This window comes from Felis catus, chromosome A1 (assembly GCF_018350175.1).
Source record: "Felis catus isolate Fca126 chromosome A1, F.catus_Fca126_mat1.0, whole genome shotgun sequence".
Lineage (NCBI taxonomy): Eukaryota > Metazoa > Chordata > Mammalia > Carnivora > Felidae > Felis > Felis catus.
Window position 1 is genome coordinate 238927842 of NC_058368.1, and position 14721 is coordinate 238942562.

Here is a 14721-nt window from a genome sequence, read left to right on the forward strand (position 1 = left end):
CATCATAATTTAAGCTCTAAGGCTGTGGGAACCCCAGTCCCACAATGGCCTGTCCTGGGCCCTCCTGAACCAGTGCACAGGGACTCCTGGAGGCTGCAGACCCTTTAGAGTCAGTCTCGGCCTGAACGGTCCCCCAAATGTATGAGGCCACATGCCAGACCAGACGGAGGTCAGGCCAGGACGATGTGGGCAGAAGACGGCCAGGCAAAACCACCAAGACTCCACCCAGGGCCTGGCCACATCAGTGCCGTGTCAGCAACCACATCAACAGCTCTCCTTTCCTCTTTAGAAATTACGTCACCAATTTTAAAGAATTACCAAAGAAAGGGAGACGGTTCTGCCCTCCTGCCCACTTTCCAAGTGTCTGGGGGTTTGGGGAGGGAGGGAATAGAAGCCTGCATCTGTCTCTGGGCTGACGGCCAGAGCCAAGACACGGGCTGGTCTCAGGTGTCCAGGAAGAGCCGGGACATGGGCTGGGCTCAGGTCCTGCCACCACCGCCCACCCCAGGTCCACCAGGGACAGGGCCTGGTGAGCGAGCACCGCACTGACCAAGGTCACACTGGGGGAGGGGCAGCGTGAAAATGCCAAGGCCCGGCTGCTCACCCCAAAAAGCTAAGGGTAAGAGCACATAGCCTTGGTGAGTGTCTGGCACCAACACTTCCATCCTCCATCAAACTATCTGAACACCTGTCCTCAGGCACAGGTGACAGAGCCCATGTCCCCAGTGCACTCACTCAGGCTTCTGTCTCCTACCTGAGGAGCACAGGGCAGTGTCCTCTGCGAGAGGCCAATCACCGTGAGGTCCCAGCCCCTCGGTGAGTGCATGAGCTCTCTGGGTGAAGCTTCGCACCTGGCGCTGTCCATCCTTGGTGAGGGAGGCCAGGCCTCCAGGGGGCAGGAAAGGCCCGGGCCTGTTCCCCACTCAAGCAAATCCTCATTTCTCTTCCTTCTCTCAGTCCAGACAGTGAGAGACTGGCCATATAAACAAACAGTGGCCGCATCCTGTGTGAGAGTGACCCTCTGACCCAAGACCTGCAGCGACCGGCCCAGAAGCCAGCCCCTCATGTGTGGCAACCAGCCAGGAGGCCAAACTGTGACCCCTGTAATGGTCAGCCCAGCAGCCAGAATTTGATCAGTTAAGTGACAGCTCCCCTAATTTTTTTTCCCTCTTTGCAACTCAGGACCGACCACAGGAAGCCAGATCATTTCCCTAACCAAGCAGCATCTTGTCCCTCACTCTGCTGCACCCTCTCTCTCCCCTGGCCCCAGACCCCCTCCACTGTGACGCTCTCCCACTCTCCCGACTGTCTGGGTTTGTCTGGCAGACCAGCAACAGGGCAGACCCCCTTGCCACAGCCCGTGCCCGCCCAACGTCTGCCCCAGTTCCCACAACTTTGTGCCTCTATCTCCAACAAAGCCAGTGACAAAGGCAACAGAGTCATCACCCATGTGGCTCTGGGTCATTTGCAGGGTGGCAGAACCCTCAGTCCCTACCCAGGGCCAAGTCCTTTGGAAAACCACAGGATGCACGTCCAGGACACCCTCACAACAGGGCCATTGGTGGCTCCCTGGCCAAGATGATGGGTTCCGCCTCTAAGACAAGCACCCTTGCCAAAAAGCAGAGCGCAACTGCCCCTCAACTGTGCCCACATTCCAGCCTCAAAGCACAGAGCGTGGCAGAAAGTGGTGGGAAGCCTGGGAATATATTTCCACCAGATCAAAAGGTAGCAAATGCTGGGGAGAAGCACGTGTAGAAGTTTCTCCAGCTGGGAGCCAGTGAGCACAGGGAAGGGAGAGGGGGCACACAGGCCTGGCAGCCCCCACCTCTCCATCCGGTCCTGCTCACCTCTCCCACTCACCTCTCCGGTGCCACTCACGCTGGGGGGCCTCTCCTCTTCGGGCTCCGACACCGCTGAGTGAGGGAAGGTCCTTTCACTCCTGCCCTCCGAGCCACTCTGCCTGCTCAGACTCTCCTCAGGGCTCGAGGGCACACTGGGCCTCTCTGGGCAGTGCAGACACTCCTGGTCTGCAGGTGCCTGAGATCTCCCACCAGGCATTCTTCGCTTCCTGTACTTTTCAGGAGCAGGCAACGGATTCAATACCTTTTGGGCTGACAAACTTGACTTCTGAGAAAGGGTAGACTCCTCAATGTCTGTGGAATCTGTGAAGGAGAGCGGAAGAGAGCCCTCAGCAGACCAAGTTCTCTGGCCTCAGTGACCAGTACCGTAATTTAAAAAGGTGTGTGTGCACGCACATGTGTGTATGTGCACACGCACAAATATGGAAAATCTACCCAAAAGTGATAAAACTGAGCTAATAACTTTAACAAATCAATCAACCAACTACTATGTTCCTGACAAAATCACGTATGAGAAAAAGAAGTGAGTAAAAACTTAGAATCTGGGAATTACAGAGGACTGAACGATTTGCCCCTGTAGCAGACTTTGTTAACCTGTCAGTCCCTGAGACCCTCCCTGCCACTGGGACGGCCACTGGGCCGAAATCAAGAGGTGGATGCTTAACTGACTGAGTCGCCCAGGTGCCCCTCATTGTAATTTTTAAAATGTAGCTACAGTCGTAACCTGGACCCCTGTATTCAGAAGATGTGTATGTGTGTATAGATAGAAGGGCCAGGTACTTAGCGACTAGACTCTACAACATGGATCCACTACATGTTTCAGTGTAGGAGATTCTTTCCTAAGACATCTCAGAGAGCTCCACAAACACACAAATATATCGAAGACAGGAGGAGAGATTTCACAGGGACAGCACACGGTGAAAACAGGCACTGCCAAGGAGCTGACAGAGGGCGCATGACACTGCTTACCTGGGTGTGGGGCAAAGTGTGTGTGCAGCCCACACTGCGGTGGGAGCTCCCCACAGTACTGGTTCTGAGGCCTCTCTTCTGAGCCATCCCCTCGAGAGCTGCTTCTCCTCTTCTCGTGGCCTTTCTTTATGGAATCCCCACACTGGTACTGTACTGACTGGGGACTCAACAGGTGCCTGGATTCTATTTTATTAAAAAACATTGTAGAAGTTTTATTTCATCAGAAATGACATTTTAACCTTATGACAGTGTATGATAGCTACAGAGTACACAATTAAATAAGAAAAAGGTGACTGAGCAGCCAACCCCGCAGTGACAGCAGCAGGTGTCACAGACGCCTGAGCTCAGCACTTACTGCACAGCTGGTACCGGTACAAAGACTCGACGACCAACAGAACACCACACAGAATCTAGAAAGAGACTCGAGTCAGCTGAGTTAACAGATGTGCCATGGTACTGAGCGAGAAGACGGTTTCTTCACAAGCACGGGGTGGACAAAGATTTCTTTACGGGACACCAAAAAGCACAAACCATATAAAAAACAGAATGGACAGGCAGACAACACTGAGAACTTCTGCTCTTCCAAGCACGTTAGGCAAAGAAACGGCAAGCCACAGAACAGGAGAGGTCTGCGGTGCCTGCATCTGAGAAAGGGCTTGTACGAAAAAAGCCACAGAGAACGAGCTCTTATGACCTGGCACTAAGAAGCGAAAAATGGGAGGGGGAGAGGCTTGAACAGAAGTGTCTCAGCAGACAAGTGGCCCTGAAAACCTGCCCATCAGAGTCCTCAGGAAAACACGTGTTAGAACCATAAGGAACACCACCGCGCTGCCTGAGGAGCCGGAACTGACAAGACTGACAACACGGAGCCGGCGAGGACACCCAATGGGCAGACGTCCTCGCACCAGCAGGTGAGTCCTGGGGTTTCAGCCCCAGCTGATGCCTCAACCTATTGCCGTCTTCGTGAAAAGCTCTCAGAAACTCCTAACAGGAGAAGAAGCAGAGCCACAGCACGGACACAAGCCCTGGTGGAAAACAGAGGCCCTGAGCAAAGCCCCTGAAGAAACTCACATGCTATAAAGACTTCACAACATCCTCGTCCGGTCTAAAGTTCTGAACCTGGCAGCCTGAGCGCTCAGTGTCTCCTAAGCTAAGGGAACACCCACTCATGGTACAGACGGACAGTAGTCTCACCAGCCACAGGACACTTTACCCTCCTGTCTACTTTGACCTTTTGGGTCTCCTGTGTAGTTGAAGTCTATCTGAGGAAGGACACAATTTCCACAACCGCGCCGTAGAACTATACGCTCAATTATACTGATATTTTCTGTCACAAGTCTATAATCCAAACTACTGGTATTTACAAGTTCACAAAGCCTTCATGAAGATTCTGTACTTAAAGGTGAGTTTTCTAGAAAGCACAACTGTGTGTCTGGAAGCCAGTAATTACCAGAACCCCGGAACAGGCTGGTCCACTGGGCCTTGGTGGTAGAGTAGCAGCCTACCTTGGGAACTAGGGAGGTTGGCCTCTCGCCCCCTCTGGCTGGAGCTTGTGCTCCCGGGAGGGTTGCTCAAGTCCCACTCGCACTCAGCAATGAGGTTCAGGACCGCCTCATCATCTGCGTCCATTACCAAGCATTTCTTGGCCGAGGGATCAGCGCACGTGGCCCTAGAGTGGCGTGGTCTGCAAGGAAAAGCAAACTCAGTGCTGTCGTTCAAGCCAGCATCATGCTCCAGCCCACGCAGACCCTGTGAAGGAAGATGGGTGCTCTATCAGCGGGGCCACAAGGTCTCCGGGGAGGAGCTGGTGCACTGAAGAAAATGGCTCTGGGTGCCTCTATTGCAGAAGTCAGCACAGGGCTTCCCCAGGACGCTGGGTGATGAAAAGAAGGTCATGTGATGTCTCCATGCCATCCCAACATCCCAGTCAGGTCTGTTCAAGAATGAAAGTTCCAGAAAGCTCCTGTTCTGAAATCCCCTAGTGTGTTCTCCTCCTAGCATATCCATGATGTGATGCATTTGATCAAGAAAGTTAAAGCGAATGGTGTTTGAAATTTCTATTTTTACATTAAGTGAAAACCTCTCCACACTGACTGAATACGAGGTGTTTTAGATACGACATCCCTACCAATGGTGACCCCCCCGCACATGAAGGTGAACACACATGAAGGGAATTCATTTCCAACAAGGCAGCTTATGAAATCTCTTCAAGATAATAATCACCTACTATGAACACTGACTCTGTGATATCTGATCATACTTTAAGAAGCCAATACTGTTCACTATTTTCTGAGAGTTTTCCAGCTCACTGCAGAGGGAAGGGGTCTTGGGTTCTTTTTCTGGTCTGCCCACAGAAACCTGACACCTGACACACTTCTGCCTTGGGGGTCTCCACGTCACCTATGGATCACAAGGTTCCACTAGGTCACCTATAAGACCCTCTGAGCTCTAAACGTCATAAGAGTTCAGTCTCTAGATGGTCAAGGACTAGGCAAGCTACAGAATATTGCTGGAAAAAATTAAAGACATAAATAAGTGGAAAGACACCCCATCTTCATGGACTGGAAGATTTAACATTGTTAAAATGTCACTAGTCCCCAAAGCAACCTACAGAACCAGTGCAATCCCTATCAAAATCCCAGTGACGTTTTTTGCAGAAATGGAAAAAACACATCATAAAATGCATCTGGGACCTCAAGGGACGCCAAATGGCCAAACAATCTTGAAAAAGAAGAGTAAGCATTAGAACTGATATAGCAGAATTGCTGACATTACCAGACTAGGCTTTAAAACAACTACAAGTAATAATACTGAGGTCTAATGAAGAAAGCAGACAATATACAAGAACATGTGGGAAATTTAAGTAGAGAGCTGGAAATTCTCTAAGAATCAAAAAGACATACTAGAGATCAAAGAAGAGAAATGAAGAAGCCTCTGATGGGCTCATCAGAAGTCTGGACACAGCCAAGGGAAGAGTGTCTGAGCCCAAGGATAGCTCAAAAGAATCCTCCAAAACTGAAAAACAAAGAAAAAGATTGAAAAAACCCAGAAGAGAATACTCAAGAAATGAGGGACAAACCACAAAAGGTGTAACACATGCTTCTTGAGAACATCAGAAAGAGAAGAGAAAAAAGGAACAGAGAAAATATTTAAAGCCTGAAAATTTCTGTAAATTAATGTCAGACACCAAACCACAGATCCAGGAAGCTCAGAGAACACTGGCAGAGTAAACAACCAAAAATTTACATCAAGGAATATCGTATTCAAACTGGAAAAAAAAATCAAAGAAAAAGTAAAAAAAGGCTGAAATAAGGCAAAGGGAAAAACACTTTATGTATAGAGCAAGAAATATAGGAATTACATCTGGCTTCTCCTCAGACACCACACAAGCAGCAAAAGAGTGAAGCATTTCAATTGTTGAGAGAAAAAGCTACCACCCCAGAATTTGGTAACCTGCAAGATTATCCTTCAAAAGTGGAGGAGAAATAAAGACTTCCTCAGATAAACAGAAACTGCAATGTGTTGCCAGTAGACTTACCTTGTGAGAAATGTTAGAAGAAGTTCTTTAGAGAAAAGAATGATGCAGGTCAGAAACTCAGATCTACATAGAAAGGAAGGGCACTGGGGCACCTGGGTGGCTCAGTCGGTTGAGCATCCGACTTTGGCTCAGGTCATGATCTCATGGTCCGTGGGTTCGAGCCCCATGTTGGGCTCTGTGCTGACAGCTCAGAGCCTGGAGCCTGTTTCAGATTCTGTGTCTCCTTTTCTCTCTGCCCCTCCCCAACTCACGCTCTCTTTCTCTCCCTCCCTCTCTCAAAAATAAATAAGCATTAAAAAAAAAGAAAGGAAGAGGACTGATCTAACAGATGAAAGTCTGAAGTACCAGCAACAATGTAGTATCTGATTATGGATGCCCACGTATTACATGCAGTTATAGCTTATTCATCAATGAAATCAATGATGGCACCGATACAAGGGACACAGGAGGGTGGAGTTAAGAATGTTTTGTTAGTATGAGGTATTTCCACTGCCCGGGAAGCAGTGCAGTGTTACTTGAAAGAGGTCTTGGACTAGCTGTAAAGGTCTACTTCATACTCTAGGGCAACCACTAAAAAAGCAAAAATATAACTGAGATGCTAACAAAGGAGAGAAAATAGAATCGTGTAACATGCTTGTTTAGAAGCACAAAAGGAAGAAACAAAGCAGAACAGGAACAGAGAAAACAGGAATGAATATGGTAGATATGAATCCAACTGTATCAATAACCACTTTAAACATCAATGGTCTAAACGTTCCAATTAAGAGAGATTCAACAAGGATCAAAAAACAAGATCCAACTATATGCTGTCTACAAGAAACCCATTTTAAATATAAAGGCATATATGGATCAAAAGTGAAGGGACAATGACAATGACAAATACATCATCCTGATGCTACTAGAGAGAATGCAGGAACAGCTACATTAATTTCAGATGGAGCTGACTTCAAAGCAAGGAAAGTTACAGGGATACAAGGGGCATTACATAAAGATAAGGGATCAATTCTACAAGAGGAATTTAAAGCCCTTAACCTGTATACACCTAACAACAGAGCATCAAAATACATGAGACAAAAACTGACAGAACTACAAGGAGAAATAGATGAGTCCACCACCACAGCCGGAGACTCCAGCACTCCTATATCAGAAATGGACAGACCTGGCAGGCAGAAAATCAGTAAGGACACGGCTGAAGTCAACAGTACCATCAATCAACTGGATATACTGATGTCTATAGACCACGTCATCCAACAATAGCAGAATTACACATTCTTCTCAAGCTTCTATTCAACTTAGATAAATCACACTGTGAGCCATAAAACAAATCTTCACAAATTTAAAAGAGGAGAATTCAGAGTATCTGCTCTCAGACTACCAGTAATTGATAACAGAAAGAAAAATGGAAAATCCTAAATACTTGGGAGATTAAAGAGTAAATTCCTGGGGCGCCTGGATAGCTCAGTCAGTTAAGTGTCCAACTCTTGATTTCAGCTCAGGTCATGATCTCACAGTTCATGAGTTCGAGCTCTGTGCCAGGCTCTGCACTGACAGCATGGAGCCTGCTTGGGATTCTCTGTCTTCCCTCTCTCTGCCCCTCCCCTGCATGCAATCGATCTCTCTCGCTCTCTCAAAAATAAATATTTAAAAAAACATAATAAAGAGCAAACTCCTAAATAATGTATGACATGAGTCAAAAAAGAAATCTCCAGAGAAATTTAAAAATATTTTGAATTCAATGAAAATACACCTTATCAAAATTTGTGGGATGCAGTGAAAGCAATACTTAGAATGAAATTCACAGCATTGAGTGCATATATTAGAAAAATAGTAAAATCTAAAATCAATAATCTAACCTTCCACCTTAGGAAATTAGACAAAGAGCCAATTAAATCCAAAGAAAGCAGAAGAAAAGAAATAATAAAAATCAGAGCAGAAATCAGTGATAGTGAAAACAGGAAATCAACACAGAAAAATCAACAAAAACCAAAAGTTAGTTCTTCAAAGAGATCAATAAAATTGAAAAACCTCAATACCAGGTTAATTAAGAAAAAAAAAAAAGAGAGACAAATTACTAATGTCAGAAGTGAAAGAGGGGTCACAATGACAGATCCCATGGACATCAAAAGGATAATAAAGGAATACTATGAAGAACTCTACACCCACAAATTTGATAATCTAATCAGACCAGTTCCTGGAAATGTACTAATCTAACAAAATTCACACAAGGAGAAATGGATAACCTGAATGGACATATATATTAAAGACACAAAATCAATAATTAATAGTCCTCTGAAACTAGGTTCAGATGGGTTCACTGGTGAATTCCACCAAACATTTAAAGAAAAAAAACTATAGCAATTCTCTATAATCTCTTCCAGAAGACAGATGCAGACAGAATACTTCCTAACTTATTCTATGTGGCCAGCCTTATTTTAATATGCAAGAAAACTATAGACCAATATCTCTCATGAATACAGATGCAAAAATCCTCAACAAAATATTAGCAAACTGTATCCAACAATGTATAAAAAAAATTAACTCACCACAACCAAGTGGGATTTATTCCAGATATGCAAGGCTAGGTCAACATTTGAAAATTAATGCAATCATCACATCAACAGACTAAAAAAGAAAACTCATATGCTCATATCAATAGATACAGAAAAAGCATTTGACAAAACCCACACCCATTCCTGATGAAAATGATGAGCAAACTACAAGTAGAGGGGAACTCCTCAACTGGATAAAGAACATCTACAAAAACCTGCAGCTAACATCCCCCTCAATGGTGAGAAACTAGATGCTCCTTTGCTAAGATCAGGACAAGGAAAGGTGTCCCCTCTCATTCCTTCTTTTAAACATCATATTGGAAGTCCCACTAATGCAATAAGAAAAGGAAATAAAATATATACAGATTGAGAAGGAAGAGATAAAGTTGTCTCTGTTCACAGATACATGATTGTCTATAGAAAATCCCAAAGAATCAACCAAAAACAAGAAAGGAAAAAAACCTCCTGGATCTAACAAGTGGTTATATAGCAAGGCTGCAAAATACAAGGAGTTATAAGTTGCATTGTATTCCCTGCCGCCCCCCGCCCCCCCCGCCCCGCCGCCAAAAGATATGAAGTCCCAGTACCCTATACCTCAGAACATGACCTTATTTGGAAATGGGGTCTTTACAGAGGTAATCAAGTTAATAGGAGATTGGGGTGGGCCCTAATCCAACCCGACTGGTATCTTTTGGGGAAACTGGGACACAGAAACAAACATGCAAAAGGGGAGATTACATGAAAAGACACAGGGAGAAGAGCCATATAAAGAGGACTGGAGAGATACATCTGCAAGACAAGGAACACCAAAGATTTCCAGCAAACCATCAGAAGCCAGAAGAACCACCAGAGTCATGGGATAGATTCTCCCTTACAGCCTCCACAAAGAATCAAGTCACCAACACCTTGATTTCAGACTTCTACCCTTAACAACTGTGAGACAACAAATTTCTGTTATTTTAAGCCACCCCGTTTGTGGTACTTTTACATCAGCTCTAGGAAACGAATGCATAAGGTTAATATACAAAAGTCAACCACTTACTACATATCAGTAATGAACAACTGGAATTTGAAATGAAAAAAAGGCAGTGCCATTTACAATAGCATCAAAAAAATGACATATCAAATATAATCTAACAAAACATGTACAAGATCTGTTTGAGGAAAGCTACAAACCTCTGATAAATGAAATCAAAGAACTAAACGAATGGACATTCTATGCTCACAGAGAGGAAGACTCAATATGGTCAAGGTGTCAGCTCTCCCCAGCTCAATCTACAGATTCACTGCAATCCCAGTCAAAATCTCAACAAACTGATAGTTTACACGGAAAAGCAAGAGACCCAGGAAAACGAACAAAATACTGAAGGAGAACAAAGTTAGAGGTCTGACACTACCGGACTCCTAATCTCACATGGACAAAGGGGCTAGGAAACTCTTTTTGTAACAGCCACCAGACCCATTCATGAGTCTCCATCTTTATGACTTAATCACCTCTCAGAGGCCCTACTTCCTAACACAGTCATCTAGGGGTTAGGATTTCAACACATGAATTGGGGGGGGGGGGCACAAACATCCAGACCACTGCACAGGGTACTGGGAGCAGCTGTCTACACAGCAATTAATCTAGTTTTAATGGGGAAGTGAGGACAAGATGGCGACAGTGTAGGTATCTGAGGGAACAGGAGACCCCAAGGATTTGGAATCGATCTTGAGAAATCAGAACAGAAACTGGCAAAATATGGCCCACAAGGTCAAATCTAACCCATTGCCTATTTTCGTAAATAAAGTTTTACTGGAACACAGTCATCCATTTAAATATTGCCTATAGCTGCTTTCATGCTACAAAGGCAGAGGTCAAAGGTTGAGGAAGAGATCATACGGTTGGTCCACAGAACCAAAAATATTCACTCTCCGGCCCTTTTCAAAAAATGAATTGGTAACCCCTACATTACAGGAATTTAGGGATGAGCTAAAGCATATAATGCAAGAAAAAGAAAACCATTAAAAGCTTCAGACAAAACAAAATGGTGTACAAGATCATGTAATTTCTAGCACATTATAAGCAACGTAAACACAGTGTATTGATTTTTGCCCTTTAAAATCAACCCACAGGGGTGCCTGGGTGGCTCAGTCGGGAGTCTGACTTCAGCTCAGGTCACGATCTCGTGGTTTGTAGGTTTGAGCCCCACGTCGGGCTCTGTGCTGATAGCTCAGAGCCTGGAGCCTGCTCTGGATTCTGTGTCTCCCTTTCTCTCTGCCCCTCCCCTGCACACTCTGTCTCTCTCTCTCTCAAAAATAAAGAGACATTAAAAAAATTTTTTTTAAAAAATCAACCCACAAACCACGAAGACATTTTATGGTCTCAGGACACATTTAAATACTACCAACCATCACAGTGTACGTTAAACACAGCAATGCAGACGCGGGGAGGTGGCACAGATGTGGGGCACGGGCAGGCATAGGATCCCACTCCCACGGCACAACTACATACGGCACCGCCAGCACTGACCACAGAGAACTTGGGAAGGATCGTACTCCACAGGCCGTGAGCACTGGGGTTGGGGAGGAAGGGGCTGTGACAGTCAGCAGTTAGCTACCGCTTAAAGCGCTCACACGCATAAAAGGTGGCGTGTTTGTACTGTCTGGAGATGAGAAAGTAACTCAAGCAGGAAACAACCACGAAAGTAAGTAGTGGCTGCCTCTGAGGGACAGGCCAAGGAGTAGACAAGATGCTGTGACTTCCTATCGCTACTTGACTTTACATGTTACTACTTTATTTTTTTTAATTATTTATTTATTTGTTTATTTTTTACATTTTTTAATCTATTTTTGAGGGAGAGACAGAGCACAAGTGGGGAACAGGCAGAGAAAGAGACAGAGGGAGAAACAGAATCCGAAGCAGGCTCCAGGCTCTGAGCTGTCAGCACAGAGCCCGACGTGGGGCTCGAACCCACAAACCGTGAGATCATGACCCAAGTCGAAGTTGGATGCTCAACCGACTGAGCCACCCAGGCGCCCCTACATGTTACTACTTTAGTAAACATTTTAATATTATAAAATAAATATGGAAAACGTGGACAACGGGGGAGAAATCCCCGTCCCACCACCATTTCCTTGAGCCCCCGTTGGTACCTGAGCATTTCTTCTTTCCTCCTTTGCACGTCTGCCCTTGAAGTGGCAATCAGCACACAAAGAAGCTCCTATCTTTTAGGTAAACATTCTATCAACAGGCAGGTCTGAACAGCTTCTCTCAATGTTCAAATACCACTTCTGTTCATACCTTCCAACTCTTAAAACAGCTGGGAAGCTCTGCTTTGAGTCCAGTGATTCCTCTGATGCAAAATGCAACTGGGATGCTTTCCGCTCACTCTCTCTCACGGGACGATCATCTAGGGAGAAGATGCCAGAGAACTAGCAAACACCACCAAGAAGCAGGTGACAGGCCCCCAACGACCCAGCCCCACAGGGGCACCTCCTAGCAGCCTTGAAGCACATCATCCTTCCCTTGGGAATGAAGGTGCCCCCGTCACCCACCCTGCAGCACACTGCACGGGACCAGCACTGCCACCCCTGGCTCAGGGACCTTCCATCCCCTGGGGCCAGTCCTGCCACAAGCATCCCCTGTTAAGTACTGGGTAGACCCAGTAAAGGAATGCTGGGTTCTGGTGGCTACACTTGGTTTCCCAGATGACAAATACCGATTCCAAGAGGGTCGGCCTCCTCCCACAAAGCTACTCCTCAGACACTACTGTGGAGGCCGGCTGCTGCCCATGGGAAAAGAAATACACATGCAAGTTGACACACAGGCACGTCTTTCTCGGCACGTCTACCTCCTTTCTATGCATGTTCTCGGTGCTGGATGAGGTTCTGGAACCACACTGAGCACACCTGAGATGTCTCCGTGGATGAGAATCCTGAACATGCTGAAGAGTGAATGTGGTGGCTGTGTGTCTGGGCCTAGGGTGTGCATCCTCAGATCCAGAGTTTCAACTGTCCCCACACATGAGCCCTGAGCCCCAGAAGGCCTCTGCTCACTTGTTACTGCTGGGTCTTCCCCCAGAAAACCTGAGAGTCAGATGGTTCCCAATACTAAAAGTCAATGCTGTGCAACTTTTCACACATCCTACCACAGAACTAACGTCACAAATGGTTAAATTCCAAAGCTGCCTCCCAAAGAGCATTTAATGGAGGCACACCCCAACCGCCCCTCAGCCTCACCAAGCAGTGCACTGGCCCTCAGGATTGAGGATGCACTGTCATCACTGGGGACACCGAACAACACTGCCCTTCAAGCAGACATTCCCACACCCCCAATACCCAGCACTTAGCTCCCTTCATGGAGGAGGAGGATTGAGCATACAAGGCTCCTTCTCCTTCTTCATGCTCCGTGTGCCCTGGTGCTCACACTCCAGATCTCTCACTGGAGGTGCAACACGGGGAGCATCAGCAGTGCCACCGGCGAGAACGCTCATGGCAAAGACAACTCCTGGTAGCCGGGCAGGTGGGTGGGAAGGTGCCGCTATGGATGGCCTCCCCAAGCATGAACCTCCCAGCTGGTACGACCACTGGGCACCCTGGGAGCTCTGCCTGCAAGCCTGACACAAAGATCTGTTTCTTTTAGGGACATGGGCTACTAAGCCAGTGGGTAGCTACACCTGCCAACAGGACCTCACACTCTCCCATCACTATCACCTGGGGGAGGGGAGGGCACATGAACCTCTCTTCCTACAACCTTCTAGGCAGATGTGAAACAAGGTAAAATCCAACCGCCTGGCTGAGCCTGAGATGAAGCCCAGGGAGTCACGCACAGAAATGGCACCAGATGTTCAGAGAACACGTCCAAGCCAATCACCTAGAAAGTGGAGGGCCAGAAAGGGACAGAGCAGCCTGGCCCACACCTCTGCTCATGGCCCCCCCCACAGGTGTCTGTGGCCAGAGTTCCTGGCCATCCCCCCAGGCAGCGCTCCCACGAGACTCACGCTGGGAGACACAGGGACTCCACCAGGGGAGTAGAAAGTCAACTTCTGAGAGCACAGAACACCTATTAGGGCTCCCATGAGCAAGGGTGTGAGCACAGCTGTGGCGCCTACCCAGCTGCCTGAGCTTCGGGAGCATGTGCACGACAAAAAGGCGGTAATCAGACTCGTTCTTCACCACAGGGTTCAGCCGGAAGTCCACGTCTGTAAGCTCCGTCAAGGCGTGGAGCTGAAGCACTTCGGCTAACGAGGAGATGCGGTTGTAGTAGAGACTGAGGCTTTCCAGCGCAGTCAGGTACTGAATGCCCTGCCAACGGGGCAGAATGCAGCATTAGTTTATGCTTTGAAAAATAAACAGCGAGATGGGCCATCAATACGAACCAACACCAACCTAACAGAGGCACCCGCGAGCGACCACATGCCACTGCCAGGAGGAGCACAAAGACGGAAGGCGCTCCGAGCCATGCAGGTTCGGGATGCCACGTCTGCAGCAGCGCAGACCGCGGAGGACAGCCCGTATCTGCGGAGTTCTCACAACTTCATTCAATCCGCACACAACCCCACACACTAAGAACTGTTACTGCTCCAATTCTACAGATTAGAAAACAGCCCGGGGAGGTTGAACAAGGGGCCGGCCCTGGGTGTGCCCTGGACTGAAACTCCCGGGTGACGCCGACCAGGCTCCAAGCGCTCTCTATAACGTGAGGCAGAAGCCTCCTCTCCAGGAAGTCGTGGGCAGTGTTTACACAATCCCCCCCCCTCCCACCACCACCTGGGTGATTTCTCACTCCCTCATCAGGACCAAGGGCTTCCCAGGATGCCCTGCA

General features: G+C 47.3%; 1 protein-coding gene across 5 annotated transcripts in view; it reads right to left on the bottom strand.

The window, feature by feature from the left end:
• CEP72 (centrosomal protein 72) overlaps nt 1-14721 on the bottom strand; it is a 34406-nt gene that overhangs the window by 13607 nt on the left and 6078 nt on the right. For all 5 annotated transcript variants that reach the window (XM_045039503.1, XM_003981592.5, XM_023239967.2 and 2 more), the window contains exons 3-7: nt 14009-14201; nt 12199-12307; nt 4334-4512; nt 2829-3011; nt 1861-2162 (exon numbers count right to left, since the gene is read on the bottom strand). In XM_045039503.1, the coding sequence (XP_044895438.1) occupies nt 1861-2162; nt 2829-3011; nt 4334-4512; nt 12199-12307; nt 14009-14201 (966 nt within the window). The remainder of the gene's footprint in view (nt 1-1860; nt 2163-2828; nt 3012-4333; nt 4513-12198; nt 12308-14008; nt 14202-14721) is intronic.